The sequence below is a fragment of the Phalaenopsis equestris genome, unplaced genomic scaffold, assembly GCF_001263595.1.
Source record: "Phalaenopsis equestris unplaced genomic scaffold, ASM126359v1 Scaffold000372, whole genome shotgun sequence".
NCBI lineage: Eukaryota > Viridiplantae > Streptophyta > Magnoliopsida > Asparagales > Orchidaceae > Phalaenopsis > Phalaenopsis equestris.
In genome coordinates this window covers 1,032,376-1,055,335 of record NW_018164814.1, presented here as the reverse complement: position 1 = coordinate 1,055,335, position 22,960 = coordinate 1,032,376, and the positions used below count along the sequence as shown (strand labels likewise).

Here is a 22,960-nt window from a genome sequence, read left to right as displayed (position 1 = left end):
ATTTAAAACCACCTCTTAATTGTTTTTAAAATAAAAATAAAACAAATTTATGTAAAACATATATTAAACAAAAATAAAACAAAATTTTACATATATACCTCAGAAGTCTTATATATTTACAAACCCGACGCCTAAATTTTAATATTTACACTTATATCACTACTTTCGCAAATCAAGCATGAAAATGTACACTTCCAAGAAGTTAGTATATTGATCGCATTTTTGATGTGATATTAAAGATTTAAGCATTACATATGCAGATATAAAAATTTGAGTGCTAGATATGTAAATAAATAGGATTTGTGTGGTATGTATGTAAATGCCCCCAAAATAAAATAAAAAAAAGACCATAAATGGCCCTTAAGCTACTGTTCAATCAGCACTAAAAGACAAGGTAAAAGACCTACTGAACATTTTTAAAATTTTCAAAATTTCTAGCTCTGATTCATTCAGAGAGAAGGAATCATAACAATTGTATCAAATATAAAATATAGAACTAGTCAACAAAAATGCTGGTTCAGCATTCTGTCAAAGTCTTAGAAGCTCTGCATCAATTTCCAATCATTTTATTCAGCCATTACACCTTCTAAAGTCTGAACTAAACAGCATTTTACACTGCACAATAAACTGTTCATTCTTTGTTACAGAACAAAATACACATTTCTTACAACATTAGAAAGCTGATTATAGCTTCTTTCTTCAATGTAAGACAACAGCCAAAATACAGTGACCAATTCAATCAAAAACCAAATACTGCATCCCTAAAGATCATTTTGAATCCAACAAAGACTAAAAAGGAACCACCTTCATTCATTACTCGTGAGGACGGGCCAGCCAGAGAGAACTCAGCGCGCGAAGCCGAGAGAAGTAGTCGTTAATGGCGAGAAGAGCTCGAGCGGACTGCCGAGTGGTTAATATCCTATGCATTTGTTGCAGCGTCTGCTGTCGGAGGTTGTCGGCCTGAGAACGAATATAAGATGGTTCTTCAATATTGAGTTGGGATCAGCAAAAAAAGCGGAAATGATGGTGGCTGAGAAAAGCAACTTCAATATGTTCACCTGATGAAGGAAGTTTTCTAGTGTTCCAAGCTTCCCCATGGCCATGGCCATCTGTCCCATATAGTTCGCGACATTACCAGAAGATCCAGAGGATCCCAGAGATCCAGCTAGAGTTTCGCCCAGAGATTGCTGCAGAGCTTCCATGCCTTGTGAAAGAGCGTCCTCTGCCTGTTGTGACGACTGTTGAAGGTTGCAGAGTCCCACCACCTGCTGTTCAGTTAGGGGCTCCAGCTGATTTACCAGTAACTGTAAGGTTTCCAATGACAATTAAATTAGTTTATAAAGAATGACGATCTCTGATCGATATCGGGTAAAATAAAAAGACGAACTTCATTTTCATCGTTATAAAATTAAGATTTACATACATACCACTCAACTCTTATGTATTTACATATCTAACACCTAAACTTGAATTTATATATATATATATGGATGCCACCTTTCCTATGCATGAAAATGTGTATATCAGATATCATGGATAGAATTGCAAAAAAAATCTAATGTATAATAGATTGAATACCTGATGTGTAACTCAGCTGGAATGAAAGGATGATTCAAAATGGCACCTCTAATAGTTGAAACAAGGAAAATGATGAACATATAATATTTTGCTGAACCATGAAACTAACGAAAAGAATGAATATGCTTTCAAATATGAGATTTGGGGCCCGTTTGGGGCAGCTTATAAGTGCGGGCGGCGTTTTCAAAAAGCCGCCGTACCGTTTTGTTCACGCGTTTCACCAGCTTATCCGAAACCGCGTTTGAGTTTTTACACTAAACGCAGGCCGCGGGCCGTGTTTCAGGATATAAGCAGCTTATCCTGAACGCACAAGCTGCCCCAAACGCACGCTTAATTCAAACATGAATAATAGAGAAAAATGAATGTTCAATATCACCTTGAGTAGTTCGGAAGAACGGAAGCCACCAAGCCAAAGAAAACACCTCTCCGCGGGCGTCTTCCACATGCCCGAGAGCATGTGAAAGACGTCAGCCTTAGCAGCAATGCCCTTCAATCTAAATATTTCGTCAAAGTGTGCCGTTACTCCATCAACAATTATGCGTAGATCGCTATCGCCTGCGTGAGCATTCACTGCAGCCCTCAGTTCATTGATCTGCCGGTTATGTTCTTCGAGCCATCGTGCATATTCTATGTCAAATGCCAACGCTCCTGAAAACCAGTACATCTTCTTAGCATTGAACAATGAGGTTGGAAGGCATAAGGAATAAATATTAGTAAGAATTACATAAAAACCACTCAATTCCTATGTATTTACATATCTAACACCTAAGCTTCAATTTTTACATACATACCATCTTGCTTATGCATAAAAAGACATATATCACTTTTTAAAAGTTAAAATGGTGGTATAATTGATGTGATATAAAAGATTTGAGTGGTGTAAATGTAAAAAGTTAAAGTTTTAGCTCTAAATCATTTGCAGATTAAATTTTATGCAGTTGTAAAAGGATTACTCTATCCTTAGAAGACTCTGTTTAACTTCAGTAGTTCAGCTCCCTTTTCGTGAAAACTAGTGGCAGGATGAAGACACGAACATGATAAAAAAGTGTAATTCGACGTTTAATGTTGCTTCTGTACATTATGCTAACAACAATAACAGGAAGAGCTTAATTCCCACAGACAAGTACGTCATCCGCCCATGCGTCTTAGTGTTCATTTGGTTGCTTGAATTGAGAAAATATGTTTTTAATTATGATAAAATTTTGGTCATTTGGTTGGTTGAAGTTAGAAACCAATCAGGATTTACAACTCCATAAACAACTTCAAAATCCCACAGGATTAAAGATTTCATTCACACATTCAAAATGAGCGAAAAAAAAAAAAATCATTAAAACATTAGCCAATGAAAGCATGCCTTGTATGAATTTAATGCATAAAAAAAATAAATATAAGAGAGAAATTCTCTGTTGTTACACAAATAATAGTATGAGTTGGGGTTGGATAGTGGATACACAGCATGCACTATTAAGTGGAAAATTAGAAGATAATATACCATTTCCACCAACTGAATGAGACTGATCCCCTGAGCTTGAAATAAAAATACCCTGCAAATAGTTGTGAATTAAGAAACATATCAATGGAAGGTCGTTCCAACATTAAAGATGAAGCAGAAACAGCGCATACCTGTTGCCGTGCCCTTTGTAGCTCCTGCTCAAGTTGAGTGAGCTTCAACCTACTATTTTCTAGCTGTTGAACATAAGCCTGATACACAGATAGATCCATGGCTGAAATGTAAATTTTATTAAAAAAAAACATGGAAAATGCTGCTAGATAAGACAAAGCAAATTGTCATACCATGCAAATCATAAATAAATAATGAAAAATAATAACTTCAAAGTTTGATAGGACCAAGATGAATATGCAAAATTTATCTGTACAATGAGTGCACATCAGAAAAAACAGATTTTACTTCTATACAAATATAATTGTGGCAAAAAACCCCTACTAGTTAACCGCTTTGGAGAAGAATGTCTACATGATGACAGTCATTAGAAAAAAAAAAGATAAATTATCAGAGTTTTTATTTATTCATATGATCAATCAGGAGAAGGAAAATCCACGAATAATCAGGAAATGTTTAAATGGCAGAAGTCAAGAAGTTGTCAACATAGAATATGGAAAAAGGCGTGTTTCATATTGCTGCTAACAAATCATAACAGGTATCCTGTTGCCAGATTTTTAAAAAAAATTAATTAATTAAAAGAAAAAAATAAAAATAAAAATAATAAACAGTGCTTCTCTTTTCATTGAACATGTCCACTTCATGATGTGCCTAAAGGACATTAAGAAACTGTATATGCATACTTTCAGTGGTCTAAAAAAAAAAAAGAGGCTTCTGATGTGTCAATAAGATATCTGACAGCAAGGAACTTGATGCCTGATGCTTAATATTGGGATTTAAGATGGAGCAAAATATTGTGGAAGACCGAATCACTCTATGTTCAGTTTTTGTTTATTGTTTTATTTTATATTAGAAAAAAAAAACATATTTGCTATTTTAAAAATAGATTTTTTTTTTATTATTGAATATCTCACAAGTCAACTTATGTGGCGGTGGCGATGACAAGCCAGCGATGTGTGTTACGGCAAGCCAACAGCAGTCATGGTGGCAGAAAATTGGGGCCAAAAATTGCGGCAGCAACAGTTGCTAAGGTGACAATGGCTGGAATGGTGACAGAATTAATGGTGGTGGGGATGACTCACAGGATGGTCAAGTGTTTATGTTGTTAAAATAACAAAATCACCTAAAATCGTTTTGATTATTTTTAAAAAATAATTTAATTTATTAGAAAAATAAGTCACAAAACCTCAAAAATATTTTTTAAAAACAAACACAAAGTGGTGTCAAGCATGCTATTAACTACCCATAGGTAAGACCATCTCATCAATCACCAAAAGTTACTCTAATAGATCCTATACGATGTTGTGGGTAATATATGGCAATCAACCAAATTCGGGATTTACTTTACTATTTTGTTTAGGCTTAGTTAAATTTTCTTTAATTTAATTTCAATTAGTAAGATCACCGTTAGTTTCAATCAAGTTCATATTTCTTATATGAAAATGAGTAGATTAAAAAGTTTTTGATTATTTTGCATTGACTTTAAACCAGCGTTTCTACTTTCTAGAAAACAAGAAAGCAAGAGGTTTTCTTCCATGGAATGATTTCAAGAACCCGATAGTGTAAGGCTACTGTATATTTCTATTGAAACCGAGCCCAAGAAACCCGGTTGTATATATATCAAACCTCTTCTACCCTTTTTCATCCTATATCAAAATTTATTTGATGTACTTTAAAAAGTTGATGTATGGTACAGCTCTCTTTAAACAATTCAAATGCAATATTAATGGATGAGCATTAAACCATTTTTTTTCACCATGTTGGTACTAAATTGAAAATCAATAGCTTTCTCTTTTGAAAAAATGATTTGGAATTGAACGAGGAAAACATGTAGAAATTGCTTTATTTGATTTTAAAAATGTGACAAATTAACCGCCACAAATATAGAGATAAGATACTTCACTGCTTGCTAGCTTTTCACAAAAAATAAAAAATAATATATTTCAACTAAAAGATAAGTTATTTCACTAAAACTTTAGGCTTTTCACTATTTATGTAATTGCAGATAAATAACTTACCTCCAACTAACAAAACTTATTTCTCATTTTTTAAATTAAAAATCATACCTTATATTTTAATGAAACATCTTTTTATTGTGAATATCTTATATTTTAATGAAACATCTTACTATACTAATTTCTTAATATGAAAAAAGTGCCACATCACCACATGAGTAGCTAAAGTGGCACCAATTGAAATATGAATAAATTTGGGAATACTATTTCGTCAATTATTCATAACCAAATCCTTAGAATATGAATTCTCTCCTTCAAAAATTTTGTTTATTAAAGGTCATCGTGCACCTCAGTTTATATTGAATCTCCTTTTCCAGATGCTTTTCTATTTAATACCCATCACATGTATGTCTCTTAGTAGCAGTTCTTCGGCACAGTAGCATATCCTAATTGACTCCATGCTCTCGCCAAGAAGAACAACTTGTTGAGAAGGGAGCTCACAGAGGTGCCCGAGTTCATAAAGCTATAAAGGAGGCTGACTTACTGAAGAGGTTGATTCCATGACATCACCAAGAAGCTCTTCTTTGAGAAGACAGTAAGGACAATAGTGTTCTCAGATAAAGTTTGGTAGAAGTGCCAACATAAGAGCAGTCAAAATGGAGTCGTCCTTGAGGAAAGGCTAGTTTGGCGAAGTGGGTGACATGTCTGAGGCACGCTAATGAAGAAGCCAACATAATGAAGTTTCCAACGTAGCCGAATTCATGAAGTCATTAGTAAAAGAGAAGTTACAGAGAAAATCAGCTTGGAGAAGTCGGTGATATGTTTGGAAGATTCACCATGTAGATCTACCATGTGTTAGGTGCAATGTCAAATTGCATGGAAGGTTGACTCACAATTCTCAAGGAGGTTGGCGAGGGGGTTGAGTTTCGAAGTCATAAGATGTTAGGGAGCTAATTCATATATGAGAGTCAATCTCATCATTAGTTGATTAAGTGCTTGCCACTTCTTAGCTATCTCTCATCTTTTTAGTTGTCTACCACACGTATGCTTTTGATAGCAAGTAGTGGAAAAAAAAGTTAGGCATTTATAAGCAACGAGCAAGTCCAGGGAGTAGTGAAACCTATAATTTGCAATAATTTGGTCAACTCTACAAATAAGTGAACTTACATTTTAAATCTAAATCTTACCAATTTAATAAGGTAGAAGGGTGAGTACCGCCTTAATCATGTTCTGTGATGAGTAGAACTTGATTTTTCTTTTTTAAATCACATTAATTATTAGTACTCCTTAATAAAGAGACTGATAGCAACCAATATATTATTTGAAATCTTAGGACGCCAAGCCTTAAAAAGCAATCCCTTAGACAACTTCATAAACAAGCATCTACTTTTCCAATTCTTGGATTTATGTTCTAGTCCTTACATCAATGCGCTTGGGAGCATACATGAATGTACATTCCCTGGAGCCTTCACCACAAATTCTTAGAGATGCTCATATTCCATTTTGCTAGAGACAAAAAATACTAAGGAAACTACTGGCAAAAAATTTTGGCAATACTTAGTAAGAATCAATTGATGGTAACTAAAATTATCAATGATGAAGGGAAGAAAAGAAGTCATGAATTAAACCTAAGCTAGTTTTTGTAGAAAGAATTTAGAATCAGAGAGGTGCTTTGAAAATGTTGCATGCCACGAGAGGGCCTCCTTGGAGAAGTCGGGGAGGATGATAGAGTTTTCAAGAAAGGCGAGTTCAATGAGAACGATGGCTCAGAGAAGTCAACAAGGCAATCAACATTGAGAAGGCCAGCTTTGTGAAGTAAACATGTTCGAGCAAAGTGATGGAACTGATGAATTCACAAAGTCAACAATGTCGCTTATAAAGGAAGTCTCGTTGGTAGGGTCAACTGGCTAAGAAGACGGGCTTCAAAAAGTTAACAATATGATCAGATAAATTTGTCTTGTAGATCCAAGAAGAGTTGTTTGCAGGGAGAAATATTAAACTCCATGTAAGGCTCACTTGAATGAAAAAATATTACATGTTAATCATCCTTATGTGCGGAATGAATGTATTTAGGGTGTAGAGTACACCCTAAATACATCTTACATACACCCAATCTGCATCTACGCTATCCATTATGTAATATCTCCTCCACTTCTGGAGATGCCTAATTTCCCTAGGAAGTTTGTGAGAGGGCTTAGTGACCATATCTTGTCAGCCTTAAAGACTCAATACAAAAGTCTTCTTTGAGACTTGTTTTGAATCGAGATCCCATTGATTGATTTCCACTTCCTTATAAGCTCTTATCTAGCGAGTTATTGAATACATATATGCAGATAGCATACGAAAAACCAAACAATTGCAACGAACAAGACACCACAAATATTAAAACCTGCACGTCTCAATAACATGGTCAATTCTAAAAATAAGTAATATAAAAATCTGTATATGCTCCAGTTATAGTAAATTTTATATTCTGATAAGCCATAGTAGGTAGACTCTTAATTAGTCACCCCTTGGCTAACTTCAAGAAGTATATATTAAAATCCTTTATGTATATTCTATTACTTCTATCCTACTGCACTTGGACGAGAATAGGACTATACCCCCTTAAAGAATTTCACCACCAATAAATTCTTAAAAATGCTCAATTTCCATTTCACCATTTGCTCGAGCGGGAAACTACGAAGAAACCTCAACTAAAAAAGAGTAGCATTACCTAAGCAAAATTTAACTCATAGAAGTTCAAAATTAGAGAAAAAAGAAAGTTGTAGTCTAAGTTTGAAATAATTTTTGTTGCAGCACAACAGTGTCAAACGGGTGATTATCTAATGAAAATAGTCCAAAAGTACTTGTCAATCAATTAGCATCTCTAGTCAAATAACTCAATAGGAGCGCTCAACCTCAACTGGGAATTCATTTGCTATGCAGCTAGCTACATCAAGTTCAATATATAAATGTTATATGTAATTAAAAGTTGTAGCTTGTTCTATAATGTTGGCTTTGATACTCCCCAATAAATAGTTTGCACTTTTCAAACAAGAGTGCATAAGAAAATTAGATGTAATTATGATTCGAAGTCTCATTGAAAATCTCTATGAAATCTCTCAAGGGCATCTTTATTCAAAGGGGTTTGGTTGGGTCCACGTTTCTCAATTCCCTGTTGAAATACATGCTTAGGACTGCTTATTGAGTCTAGGTTTATTTGAATTTAGTTTGTTTCTTGATCTTAGGAGTTAGTTGCAATTTTTTCTTGAATTTTGTTTCATGTTACTTTCTTGGCTGATTTTTAGGTCTTTTCTTGGAAGTTTGTTATTAGCTCCAAGTTTAAATATTGTAAGGCTACACAAAAAGTGTGTGGTTTTGATTTTCCCTTCAATCTAAAGCAATTCTCTTAAGTTTTCTCTTCTTTCTCATTTCAAGAAGCCAACAATTTGGTATCAGAGCTCTCTTCTTAAAGGATATGAGCGTGAGTTTGAGCGGCAATGGAGATCGAAGCTAGTTTCTCCTCAGTTGCTCCACCAGTGTTTGACGGAGACAACTACCGGATTTGGGCAGTCCACATGGAGACGTACCTGGAAGCTTTGGATCTCTGGGAAGCAGAGGAAGAAGACTATGACATTCCTCTTCTCCCTGAAAATCACACTGTAACACAAATTAAAGCATAAAAGGAGAATAAAACAAAGAATTCCAAGGCAAAAGCTTGCATGTTTGTTGTCGTTTCCTCTACGATCTTCACTCGTATCATGTCGTTGAAAATGACAAAAGGGATTTGGGATTATCTCAAATCCAAGTATGAAGGAGATGAAAGAATTCAAGGGATGCAGGTGCTAAACTTGGTTCGTGACTTTGAATTGCAAAAGATAAAGGAGATAGAAATCATAAAAGAGTACTCTGACAGACTACTCAACATAGCAAATCATGTCAGATTATTGGGTTCTTCTCTGGAAGATTCAAGGATTGTTCAGAAAATTCTTGCAAGAGTGCCTGAAAGATTTGAGGCTACCATCACCACCTTAGAAAACACGAAGGATCTGTCAAAGATTGCTTTGACAGAACTCTTAAGTGTTTTACAAGCACAAGAGCAGAGGCGTGTAATGAGGCAAGAAGGAGCCGTCGAAGGAGCTCTTCCAGTCAAGCATCAAGATGATGAAAAGAATAGGAGGCCCAAGAACAAGAAGTTTCAAGCTACAAGTGGACAAAAGAAATATTACCCTTCATGTCGACATTGTGGCAAGAAAGGTCATCCTCCTTTCAAATGCTAGAGAAGACCAGATGCAAAGTGCAGCAAGTGCAATTAAATGAGCATGAAGCTATCATTTGCAAGAATAAAGATCAGCAGTAAGGAGATGAAGCACAAGTGACAGATCAAGAAGAAGATGGTAGAAGATGACCAGCTTTTCATTGCACGAGTTCTGAAATAAGTGAAAACTGACTCATTGATAGTGGTTGCACTAATCATATGACACATGGCAAGGAATTGTTCAAGGAATTGAAGATCACCGAGTCCAAGAAGATCCGAATTGAGAATGGTGAATATATTGCAGTCAAAGGGAAGGGCACCGTAGCCATTGCAAGCTGTTTAGGAACCAAGTTGATCACCGATGTTCTCTATGTACCAGATATTGATCAAAACTTGCTCAGTGTTGGTCAATTAATTGAAAAGGGATTCAAAATGATGTTTATGGAGAAGGCTTGTGTGATAGAGGATGTTACAGGCCAAAGGATGTTTGAAGTTAAGATGGCAGGGAGGAGTTTTTCACTCAATCCAATGCAGGAGCAGGAGGTATTTGGCTCTTTTCCCAATGAAAATTCTGTAAAACATGCCCACTCACTAGAATTTTCATTGATTAATGAGCGTAATGAAGGCCATTTAGATGATCTTACGATAAGGAAGGAAACACTTCGATTTAAAGATGAACAACTTCAGCAATTGGCCAAAGAATCGCGTGCAAGAGATTCAACCATGCGTGAGTTAGCAGACAAGTTAACTGAGACAGCTCAGGCTGCTGAAGTAGCTGCATCTGCAGCTCTTGCTATGGATGAAGAGAGGAGGCTTGCTTACACAGAAATTGAACGACTGACCAATGATTCAAATAAAAAACTTCAAGAAACCATTCTTAAGTTAAAAGAATCAGAAAAAAAGGTTGCAGCATTTAGCAGAGATAGAGAGATCCTGTTCAAACAGAGAGACTCTGCTTTTCAAGAGGCACATTTTTGGCGTTCTACGCTCGCAAAAGCTAGAGAACATGTTTTATTGGAAGCAGTTGTAGTTCGAGTTGAAGAAAGCACCAGAGTTTCACAGGCAGATGCCGAAGCTCGATTAAAAGATGTCGCTGAAAAAGCATTGTTCGCTGCAAAAGAAAAAGAGGATATGTTGACATTTGTGACTGCTTTGCAATCTCAAGTTCAAAGGCAACAAAGTTCCCAAAGTTTAAAGTTCCACAAAACAAGTGTTGGAAGAGAAACTCGAGTCAAGCACAGGCTTCATCAAAACAGTCTCAATGACGAGACATCCGGACTTGGAAGACGATGTCGATAAAGCTTGCTTAAGTGACTCAAAACTCATTCGGGTTTCTAGTGAAAGCATGCAATTGACTACCAATGATGTCAATATTCGTACTATTGTCATTTCTCATAACCCTGTGTTTCATGGAAACACTAAGTATTTCAACATCAAGTTATTTTTTCAAAGAGAAGTGCAGAAAAAAGAATTTGTGACTCTGTTTTACTGCAAATTTGAAGATCAGTTGCAGATTTGCTTACAAAGTCACTTCCAATCAGCAAGTTACAATTTCTAAGGCAAAAACATGGTGTTCGCACATCCTAAAGCAAGGAGTGTTGGAATATATGCTTAGGACTGCTTATTGAGTCTAGGTTTATTTGAATTTAGTTTGTTTCTTAATCTTAAGAGTTAGTTGCTATTTTTTCATGAATTTTGTATCTTGTTACTTTCTTGACTGATTTTTAGGTCTTTTCTTGGAAGTTTGTTATTAGCTCCAAGTTTAAATATTATAAGGCTACACAAAAGGTGTGTGGTTCTAAATTTCCTTTCAATCTAAAGCAATTCTCTCAAGCTTTATCTTCTTTCTCATTTCAAGAAGCCAACATTCTCTAAGATTTTTTTTTAAGACCTAGTCCTCTCTCTCTCTCTCTCTCTCCATTGTTCTCTCTTTTAACTTTATCTGTTTCTCTAATAAAATCTTGATATCTTTCCACAAACAGCTTTAAATCCAACAAAAAACCTTGTTAAATTATTCGATAAAATAACAACATAATATTTGACCTATAACAGATTCATTTAAAGAGGTGCTCTAAAAGAAATATATATACAAGTGAAAAAGAAGGATCAAAGTGTCAAAAGAGCTTCTTCCATGTGTGGCTTTGTGCATATGCGGATGGAAGAGCAAGACTGCCACATCAAAGAATGTGTGCGCATGTGCAAGGTGGAGAGCGAGACTGCTATATCAATGAATAATTGAAGTTATACAAACAACAATTTCATTTTTCCAAGATTCTATAGTTCAAGCTTTGGGTTACCTTGCCTTCATAGGTTTATTTTTTTTCCTTTTGTGATATAAAGTAAATGGGGCAAATTTGAGCCCATTCCTCGTAATAGTTGCAAAAATGATGATGGATTTAATACCCCTTTCAAAAAAAAAAAAAAAAACCCGACTTCACACTTTCCAAAAATTATTTATATTCTATAGCCCATTCACTCTACCTAAAAAACATGCTAGCAAGACAACTCAAGGATAAGCATTTAACATATCACACAAAAATTTTTCAAAGCACATTTCTTTTTACTAAATTGAACTACTAAAGTAAAAAAAGAATAAGTGAATCTCTTACCTTTTTCCTTAATCTACTTTTTCTTGCAGCTTCACGATTTTGAGCAAGCCGTCTAAGAGTCTGGCAAAATATTGCATATAATAAAAACAATTTTTCAAAAATAAATTCAGAAAATGTGATATTTGAAGAAAGAAAGTTTACTTTCTGATCCCCTGCTTTTCCTTTAGATCTGTCACTAGAGTCAGATGCTATTACACCAATAGCTTGTCCTTTATCAAACTGCACATCAGAATTAGTGAGAAGTGATCAGAAACAAAATATACAATAAAAAGAAAAGTATCCGCCAAAATTGACTGATGTACTATATTTCTGAATTAAGTTAAAAAAGACAATACAAACTTACTAAAACAATAGTATAACATTACTTACTAGACAACAACAAGATAAGTGGAAAGAAAAACAAAATAAGAAGTTGCTGAGCATTTTTATATAGAATAGTAAAAATGTGAATGAAAATGCCGAGCACTTTTCAAATTAACAATCTTATAAAACAACTCCGTGGCAACACTTTTGCTTTCTGCAACTCAAACACTGCAATCCATGAAAGAATTCAAAACATTAGCTACACTTACCATGACGTACACTATTACCTCTATATTGGACATAAAAAATATATATATCCTCTACTTACAAAGAAGCAAGCAAAGAATGCAAATCAACAACAACAGCAAGCTTTTATCCCACTAAGTGGGGTCGGCTACATAAATCCTTCTTCTCCATTGTGTCCTATTGAGAACAATATTTTAATTAAGATTATTTTTTTATATAGTATTCCTAAGTTTCTCTAGATCTACCTCTAACTTTCTTAACATAAATTGAATCTAAAACATCTACTTTCCTAACCAGATCATTAGATGGTCGACGTTTAATGTGACCAAACCATCTAAGAGGAGTCTCTCCAATTTTGTCTGCCACTGGAGCACACCAACCTTATTATGGATATATTCATTTTGCATTTTGTCTCTAAGTGTCAAGCCACTCATCCACCTAAGCATTCTCATCTTGGCAACACTTAAATTGATTTATGCTTCTCTTTTAAAGGCAAACATTCTCCGTTATAGAGCATTGCAGGCTTCACCGCCATCTTATAAAATTTTCCTTTCAGTCAAAACGGTACTTTTCTATCACACAATAGACATAGAGCATTCCTCCACTTCAACCAACAAACTTAAATTCTACTAATAACATCCCCATATATATCACCATCACTTTGAACAATAGACCTAAGATATCTAAAGTGTTCACATGTTCACACCTTTTAATGATTTGATGATTTGATTACCCATACTTACAACTCTATCACTAGAGCTAGTGCTACTAAAATTACATTCCATGTATTCAGTTTTAGTTCTACTCAAACGTATGCCTTTAGACTCCAATGTAAACCTCCATAATTTAAGGTTTTCTTAAACTCTTTCTCTAGTCTTATCCACAAGAACAATATCTTCATCAAAAGGCATACACCAAGGTGCATCCTCCTATAAATGTCAAGTAAGAGCATCCATAACTAAAGCAAAAACATATGGGCTTAAAGTCGATCCCTGATGTAATCCCACTAAGATAAAAATATTTGAACAATCCTCCTATTCGAACAGAAGTAATAGCTCTAGTACACATATATCCTTAATGGCTTGAATATAAGTTATGTTAACACTTTAATTCACTAGAACTCTCGAAAGAATTTCTCTTGGAACATTATCACAAGTTTTTTTAAAAAAAATCAATAAAACTCATATGTAAATCATCCTTATTCTCTCTGTACTTCTCCATCATACCTCTCAATAAATGCATAGCTTCCATAGTAGAGCTGTCTGACATAAATCCAAACTCATTATGAGAAATCTTTGTACATATCTTAACCTATGTTCAATTACCTTCTCTCATAATTTTAAAGTACGACATATCAACTTAATTCCTCTATAATTTGCACACTTTTGACGTCCCCTTTATTCTTAAAAATAAAGACCAAAATACTCTTCCTCCACTCCTCGGGCACCTTTTTAGGTTTTAAAATAATATTAAGAAGTTTATTAAGCCAAGAAATTCTCAAATCTCCTAAATATTTCCACACTTCAATTGGGATATCATCAGGTCCTACTAATTTTTCACCCTTGATTTTCTTTAAAGCCTCCTCAACTTCTTTATTACTAATGCAATAATAAAAATAAAATATTTTATTATTATTAATGATATTAAGATCACCAAGATCGATCATATTTTCAAAATCATCATCGAAAAGTTTCTTAAAATAGCTCGCTCACATATGTTGAATATCTTTTTTCTAGAACAAACTTTTTTTCTTCATTTTTAATACAGTTAACTTGAGTTAAATATTTCCTTTTCTTTTCTCTTTGTTTGGCTAGTTTATAAATATCACTAAGAGTAAAATTTTTAGCATCACAAATTATTCTCTTATACTTCTCATGATCGTCTTATATTATTCTCAGTTCTCTAAGTTTCTATATTTAAACCAATTTTTATAAGATAACTTCTTATATTTTATCTTCTCTTACACATTATTAATCCGCCACCAACTATTTTTATTTATAGAAAATTTTCATTTGAAAATTTTCATTTTGATTCTTTGATTCTCAAAGTACATCTTTTGCCACTTGTTTAATAATGTTTGTTACTTTATCCCACATAAAATTTGTTTCTTCGTGGACATCCCAAAAATTGAAATCTTAAAGTTTACTCATAAAAATAATTTTATTTATCTTTTAGGAGTACCCATCTAATTTTAACAATGATTCCTATTAATTTTTATCTTACAACTTTTCATCTTAAAATCTAAAACTAATAATCGATGTCGAGTACTTAAATTCTTACTTGGAATGACCTTATAATCTTAACATTATCGACGAACTCTTTTTCTCATATAAAAATAATCAATTTGTGTTAATTAGATCCATTCTTATAAGAAATAATATGTTCATCTATTTTCTTAAATAAAATATTAGCAATTACAAAACTGCACGTTAAAATAAAATCTAATATGACTCTACATTCTTCATTAATCACTCCAAAACAGTAGTCACCATAAATATTTCTAAAATCTTCCACCACTCTATCAACATGTCCATTTAAATCTCCACCGATAATTTTTTTTTCTTTAAGAGATACCATCTATATTAATTCTTCTAGGTAATTCCAGAATTTTTCTTTAGAATATATATCTAAACCCACTTGAGAAATATAAGCGTTTAAAATATTAAAAATATTAGTATCAACAATAATCTTAGAGGCTATAAATCTATCACCAATAAAAATCATGACATGAGAGAATGCAAATTAAGAAAAAAAAAAAAAGACAGATCAAGTCCAAATATTAATCAGAAAACCAAACAAATGGGATAATATTGAACTTCAATGATTGTAGACGACATAACTATAAAAAAAATAGGGAAGAAATCATTACTTTAAATAACTAGCTAAAAATAATCACAAAAAAAAAAAGGGAAGCACCCTTTGGTTCCTGTCATCAGTATCCACGTCTGTAGAGGTATCAGTCCTTGGACTGTTGTCCGCCATAGCAGACTCTTCCCAATTCTCAAGCTGACCACTAGATAAAGATACCGGACCAGTTTTCTGTCCCTTCAGCTGGACAACAGTAACAGAACCAACTCTAACTTCTGGAGTAAGAACAACTGAAGCAGGATTCTGTTTAAAAAGAAAAATTAATCAGACTAAATTCCTTCTATAAATGGACCTCATTAGTTCTTACCGAAGATATAGTTTCAGAAGAGGAACTCCAACTTACTTTGCTGTAAGCACCAAAACGAAGAGAATCAGAAGCAATGGCCTCACTACTTGATTTTAATAAAGGATCTGCAAAAAGGAGTGTTTAATCAAAAGACTAGTTCAGCCAAAATTGCAGAACTACACTATAGAATGTAACCAAGCCAAATTTAAGAGAGCCCATATCTTGTTTGTATTTGGCTCATTCAAAAAAAAAATTATTTTAGATAGGCTCATGTTCAAAATGGCTTGTGAATAGCATGATCGTGTTCAACTCGATTCAGATTTGTTTGTTCAGTTTCATCTCATGTTGGGTTCAAAATTAACTCGAAAGATTTAAAATAATACAATTTAACACTTTTTAAATACATCATAAAAATCAATACAAAATATTATAATAATACAATTTTTTTAATTATTTAATTAGTACGAGTTAAAACGAGACGAATGATCAAGAAAAATTTATTCATGTTTTGATCATTTATAAATCAAGCTAAAAAAAAATTATTTGTTTGATTTACTTGTTTAACAAATGCATTAAACACGAGTTATTTAGCGAGTTAAGCACGAGTTGTTCGTGAATGAGGAGCTTTTTGACAGCACTAACAATAGGAGTACAAATACATCAGCATTTGGAAGCAGAAACAATCATGTGAAACCATCATGTGCTTCATGCATCCATCGCACATAGATGTATCAATGACTTCATTGATACATCAAAACAACAAAGAGAGAAACAAGCAACATTCCATATATTTGCTAAAATTCAGCATCAGGATGCATAAAACAACCTTTGATGATAAAAACATATGTCAATGAAATAATATATATATATATATATAGAGAGAGAGAGAGAGAGAGAGAGAGATGAGTCACATGCAAGTTAAATGATAGAAATTAACCATGTCACAACTTTTAGAACTAGCAATGTGCACACTATTGTGATGGCCTTTCACATACTTGTGCTGTTGAAGCCGTAGTTTACATAAAATCCACCGGACTGGTCCAATGTCCCATGCTCAGATACTCTTGTAGCACGATCATTATTTCCCTCGGCACCACTAAAAGAATAAAAATGATCAAATGAGAGCAGCAGAAAAGAAATATCAGTTAAGAAATAATAAAAAAAATTAAAGCATAAGCATGATAATGTCGTAAATCGTAACAAGTAGGCAGGAAAAATATATACGAGGCAGATGAGATCCTATTAAAGCACCACAGTAACTAAAGGAATGCAGGCATCACAGCAAGCACATATCCTTTGTAATATTTTCAAGAGAGGCTTCGAGAAATCACAGACACCCAGTACTTCAGCAATGTTTTTATAAATGTTGGTTCTGAAAATCAAAGTTACCTTATTCTAGCTATGTTTCCAGGATATTAGATTTTATTTATTTATTTTTTTTTTGTTAATACTTTGATTAGCCTTTTCGTTAACATTTGCATTCCATATGCACGAATGAATTTATAAAAAATCCAGTGCAACAAGTTGAGGTTTATAGAGACATGAAAGCTCCTCATGATATAGGTACCTATAAAAATACATGCAAGAATACAAAAGGAAATGAAAAATGTGGCATGGAAATATAAACTTATATAAAAATATAATATTCTTCAAATATAGTCTTCTTCTAACATACCAACACTTCAACTTAAGCTGACGCATGAATAACTATTGGCTCTATTTTGTTGCATAAACAAGAAAATGATATACGATCCTGGTCCTTGGTGAAGATAAACGTCACCTATTATGAACTGAAAATGTGAGTAAAAATCCTATGGAAGAGTAGGAAAACATCTCACACGAAATGATAATCAACTTCAATATATTTAGTCTCCTGTAGAAAATGGGATTGTGGCAATATAGATGGAAACATGATTGTCACGCTATAGTATCTAGTTTGAATAACCGAAATATCAAATTACCTAAAAATAGGTTTTAAATGCATCAATTCACATGCTAAGTGGGCCATAGCTCTGTATTCATCTCCTATATTGGATTTGGCCACAATAATTTGTTTTTACTTTTCCAAGTAACAAAATTACCGCCAACAAAAAATTGGTGTTTCTTATTAGCAATATATAAGCACCTATAAGCAGGCATGCAAGAGAAAAAAAAACAAAAAAAAAAACAATCAACATGAAAAAACAAAAAATTCTAGGGATGCAAGTGTATATTACCACACTAAGATATTGTCCATGTATGGTATTCTTCCTAAAATTAGTTTTAAGATAAACGAAGGACTACCAAGATGTTGACACAATAAAAATTCATAAAATTATTTTATAGCAGCTACTGAATCATCATCAATTCAGATTGTCTAAAAGCATTATTGTTCATATCAATGATAGAATTAGCTTCAATTAGTGGAGATACGGATGATAGTTACACCAATTGCTTCAAATATTATGCTATGAGTGCTCAAAGTAACATGCATGAATATCAAATTCTTATGGTAAAATTATTATTCTTGTTAAAGATGATTTTGTATATAAAAAAGAAATGTGGTAGATAAATGCAAAAGAAAAAGCTCATAACTAGATGGCTAACAACAACCGATGTAGTACATGCAACTAATAATCAAACAAGAATCACAAGAAATTGAAAATATATCACTCGCGGATTTTAGTTACATCGCATAAATGTAAAATAATTTTATTTTATGATTCCAAATGCTTTATGGAAAACATAACGCCAAATGCCATGTCCCTTGGATTGTCAAATACATTATAATTCATCATATACATCTTTTGGTGATCCATTCAATGCACCTTCCTAGGAACCTTGAAAGTTCCAAGAAATTGGTTGCATTAGCCCAATAACCTTCTTTAGCATCAGCAATCGTTACTTTCTCCCGATAAATTCAATAACTCACAAAAGAAATCACATATCAACAAAAAAGCTTCTTATTTTTGCATAGAAAGCACCAAAAGCAGCAAATTAAAATGACCTACTAGAACAAACAATACAATATTTTGGTTCAAGTTGCATAATAAAAATAATTTTTTGCATCAATAAATAAATCATAATGGTGATGAGATACAAGCTCAAAGGTTCACCAAGGTTTCCATGAGCTAATATGTGGTGGAAAAAAGCCAAATAATCCCCCATTAAGCTCTTTTGCTTTACCCTATCATCCATGAAAAGTATTGTATTGCAAATGTTTAATCCAGAATTAAACCAAGGTTATGTTAAGAGGGAAACAAAAAAACTTGTTCAGATACACTAATTTGGGAGTTGTTTCACAAACTTCATGTCTTATTCTTTACCTAATGTTATTTATATCCTCACCTCCTCCTCCTTCAAATACCAAGTCTTGTATGTCATCTCACGGGATGGGAGCTCTTATAGTGCCTTGTTAGCTAGTCAGCTCTACATCATTCAAATGAGCATTTAACATAAGATTCTTTAGAATTCTTTAAAGGAAAATTAAATGGTTGAAGAAGAGAGCTCTAACACTGAGTTTGTTTCACAAGACTGTAACTACCGTAATAAGAAGAAATTAGATAATTCCACTTAAAAACTGAAATAGTGAAACTACCTTTCAACAATCTATTAGAAAATAAATTGAGATGCATTGTAAAAAAATTTTTGTTCAAAAAATAAAAGTTAAAAAAAAAAAACATATAGGATTCCCACTTTTACCAATTTTGGTAAATTCAGTTAAACTAGATCCACTCTAAATTAGAGAATAATACCGCCAATTATAAAGTGAGTTCTCCTTTGAACTAGAGAAAGAGAAAGCCCCCAAGGTTGCATGGTCTTTCCATAGTGCTTTTACCGGTAAGTTTGGAAGATCATAAAAAATAACCTGCTTGCAATTTTTTATGATCACTAGATGGACCAAACATGAAGAGTTGTAGCACTTTTAACACTATTTCTCCTAGACGGCTATCATTGATGAAATATTCACTATGTCCAACTCTTTTCCATGGGCCACAGACCCTCGGCCATACTCACCAACTACTACCTAATTTTATTATGTTTAATTTTGAATTGTATTGACGTATGTGCTGAGTTTGAAACCCGGTCCGTCTTCCCGCTCCCGCTCCCGTCGCGACCCAACTCCCGCTCCCGCTCCAGATCGTGAAACTTCGCGACCCCAGCCTGCTCCCACCTCTTCTTTTGTTTTCGCGAATCGGCGCTCGCTCCCGCCCCCACCCCTTGAAGCAAAGTGATGCTTCGCACAGTTATTTGTTGCGAATCGGAGCCTCCCAACTTCTGTGAAAAAGGTGCTACAGGAGTAAGGTACTGAAAGAGAAGAAGGGAAAATTGTAAGATGCTCTCTCTTAGTTACTTCGGCGTGTTTGACAGAAGGAAGAAGAAGATAGTAGAAAAAGAAAGTTGCTCTCCTTTGGCTTTTTATTGGTAGCTTGTGATAGAAGAGAAATAAGAATTCTCTTGTACTGAATTAAGCAGGTAGTTCTCCTATTTTTTTCATCTTCTTTGGTATGTATCTTGGTGTAGAGAGAGAGAAGAAAAGAGAGACTTTTCTTGTAATCGTCAAAGTGATCAGTCGATGTAAATCCTCAAGTAGTAAAATCTTCTGCAACTCCATGGGCGTAGGCAATTTGCCGAACCACATAAATCTATGTGTTTCGTTGTGTTGTCGTTTTCTGGTGTGAATTTTCTCGTTTTATTTTTTTGCTTCGTCGTCGATCGTTCTATTATATATATATATATATATATACCACAACAATGACTAGTATTCATTCGGTTATCCTTCTTTCTAGCTTTCGCATTGTTGCATATCTCTTCATTATCATTTGGACTATTTTATCTTCTAATATACTGATAAGAAAATTGGGTCTTTATGACTAGTAAACTCATCATCATCAACAATAACAACATAAACAAGTCTTTATCCCACTAAAAGGGATTGGTTACATGAATCATTTTTCTCCATTGTGTCCTATTGAGTTTCATATTTTCATTATTAATAAATTCAGATCATTCTATATTAAAAATATCCAATTCTTTTTTAACTTGGGAAAACATTTAAGAACAAAGTAAAAAAAAAAAACAGCAAAAAGAAAGGAAAAAAAAAGGTGTTTTTGGCTAAGATAAAAATAGGCAAAACAGAAAAAAATAACATTGTCATTGCAATTGTCTAGGATCTTTAAATGGATCAACAAAACATTATTTAGTGCTTCGCACAAGTTCTTCTAAATGAATATCATCATTTACACCCTTCAAAGGAGAGTTGTTGTCGATTCATGAAAAATGGTACAGATCATCCAACATCTTGAGCTCTTTTTCACTCTTGATTACCAGTTAATTTTGCTATGCTTACAATTATATCGCATACTTGTGTTATGCAGCACAATTTAAGCTTTTGCGTGGTTTTCAAGATCTTTATTATCTTTGGAAATATTTTCACTTTCAATAAATTGGCAAAGGTATTTATGACTTTGTGGTCCCTATGCTTATAAAAATATAAGCAGGTCGGGGCTACTAAAAGGGTGAAGAATACTAGGCAAATGAAAGAACCGTTGTGAGTTTCAGCCAACTCACTTGTCTTTATTTTAGCGTGTATTTTGCCTTCAAGATTGTTTTGTGCTTCAATAAGCACAAAGTTAAGTGGTTCTCTCTAAGCTTTATGCATGGTATTCTCCATAGTTTTGTGGCTGGTAAAGCAAAAATGTACCAGCCCCCCCCCCCCCCCCCCCAATCACGTAGCAGTGTTCTTTTCCTTCCGATTATCCAACACAGTCCTCCTAATATGTATATTTTTCAAAATTTATTGGAATTACATTCTCACTCCACCCAACCAAACACACTGTTAGTTCTTCTCTCTTTAGACCAAGTGGAGAGCACAAGATGGTGTGGTTGAATACCTTAATAGAAGTCTCTATAACAAAATCTTATCAGAAATCTATTTATTATATTTTCTTTAGCAGAAGTAAATATTCAAGAGCATGAGTTAGAGACTTCTTCACTTCTGCAGAAATAAGAAACAATAAATTCTGAGCAATTTCAAAACTGATTTATAGTCTTACTACTGTTCCGTTAAGTCATTGCCCGGCATTCCAGTGATGCATACTTTCTATGGTTGGCAAATTAAGCTCATTACATGAGATCTAATCTAGCCCCTATGGATATTGACATATTATTCTTATTCGCTCCATATTAAATGAAGAACAGAGAAAACGATAAAAAAACAATGGAAGCAGAAGAAAACTCACACTGATTGAGTCGCAGCCAACGAAGGAATGAAGCTCGGCATCCCCCCCTACATCTCATTAACATCTTCCACACCCTTCCCACGTTTCCTACTTGTCATCCTTCACGATCAGCATCCTCACCATGGCCACACCGCCAGACGCCTCAGCCTGAAGCACCAACAAATAACCAAACAGCCGGTAAAGAGGAGGAAGAATAAAACCAAACAAAGGCAGCAACATAGAAGGTCCGAGAACTCACAAGCCTACAATAGCTCGGCTCTACAAGCTCGAAGTAGAAGAAAAGCGCTGGAGTAGAAAATCAGAGAGTTAAGCTCGGCAGTATTGGGAAGTACCAGCTTACACACTTGTAATCGTCGGGGATGGGATAGAACTGAGGGGAGAGCTTCACTCCAATCATCCCGAACAAAACAATGAAGTTTTGGATGGTCGAATACAATTTCCACAGCGACGGATAACCCTAGATACTCGAAGAAGACCGCCGCCGAGGATCTGGAATATCTCCTTGACTCCCCGCCTCTTTCGTCGGTAAACTGCCTTTCCTTTTTTTTTCGAAACATCTCAGAATTTGGAGTATATAGACGTGGTTGTTTGACTACTGTTGGTGGAGCAGGTTTATTATTATTATTATTATTATTATTATTAGTCGCGCATGCTTTAAGAATTTTTATTTTTTTATTTTCTATAAAAAAAATATTAAAATGAATTTGGGATGATTATATGCAGACCATTCTCCAGAGGTCTCATCCAATGAAAATTACATAAATACCATAAAATTTTTATGTATTTGTATGTCTGAAATTCAAATTTTGATGTTTATATTTGATACCGATCAACAAATTCCATCATCATCACCCATGTCATACGACACATGTTTCGAGATAATTTTTGGAATAAGAAAAGATTAAATTTTGATTAAAATACACCCAGAACTTTAATTTCAGCAAACTTATATTGAAACAGACAAGCTCGACGAGATAGGCACAATTATACCAAAATTGATTCAATATGGGTCAAATCAAGCTTAGATCAAGCC

At 34.0% G+C, this 22,960-nt stretch overlaps 1 protein-coding gene across 3 annotated transcripts; it reads right to left on the bottom strand.

Moving 5' to 3' along the window:
• Nucleotides 1–529: 529 nt before the first annotated feature.
• LOC110026421 (transcription factor TGA2.2-like) lies at nt 530–22,470 on the bottom strand. 3 transcript variants are annotated; one of them, XM_020727349.1, is made up of 12 exons: nt 22,166–22,470; nt 21,928–22,074; nt 16,702–16,802; nt 15,764–15,831; nt 15,469–15,663; nt 12,145–12,222; nt 12,004–12,063; nt 3,202–3,279; nt 3,071–3,122; nt 1,955–2,226; nt 1,059–1,304; nt 530–960 (listed from the first exon to the last, which is right to left on the bottom strand). In XM_020727349.1, the coding sequence occupies exons 2-12, from the start codon at nt 21,966–21,968 to the stop codon at nt 814–816; spliced, it is 1,338 nt and encodes a 445-aa protein (XP_020583008.1). In that variant the 5' UTR covers nt 21,969–22,074; nt 22,166–22,470; the 3' UTR covers nt 530–813. The 3 variants fall into 3 exon arrangements, with proteins under 3 accessions (XP_020583008.1, XP_020583009.1, XP_020583010.1); XM_020727350.1 differs by having other exon boundaries at nt 22,260–22,470; XM_020727351.1 differs by lacking the exon at nt 530–960 and adding an exon at nt 1,579–1,626 and having other exon boundaries at nt 1,238–1,304.
• Nucleotides 22,471–22,960: the final 490 nt, after the last annotated feature.

Bases quoted from the DNA above. Each gene is read 5' to 3' on its own strand.
- LOC110026421 (XM_020727349.1), bottom strand. From the start codon at position 21,968: ATGCCGAGCTTCATTCCTTCGTTGGCTGCGACTCAATCAGT. The intron at 12,064-12,144 runs GTAAACTTTCTT...ATATTTTGCCAG, and splicing joins GAAAAGCAGGGGATCAGAAA to ACTCTTAGACGGCTTGCTCA. The intron at 3,123-3,201 runs GTATGCGCTGTT...AACTATTTGCAG, and splicing joins TACAAAGGGCACGGCAACAG to GGTATTTTTATTTCAAGCTC.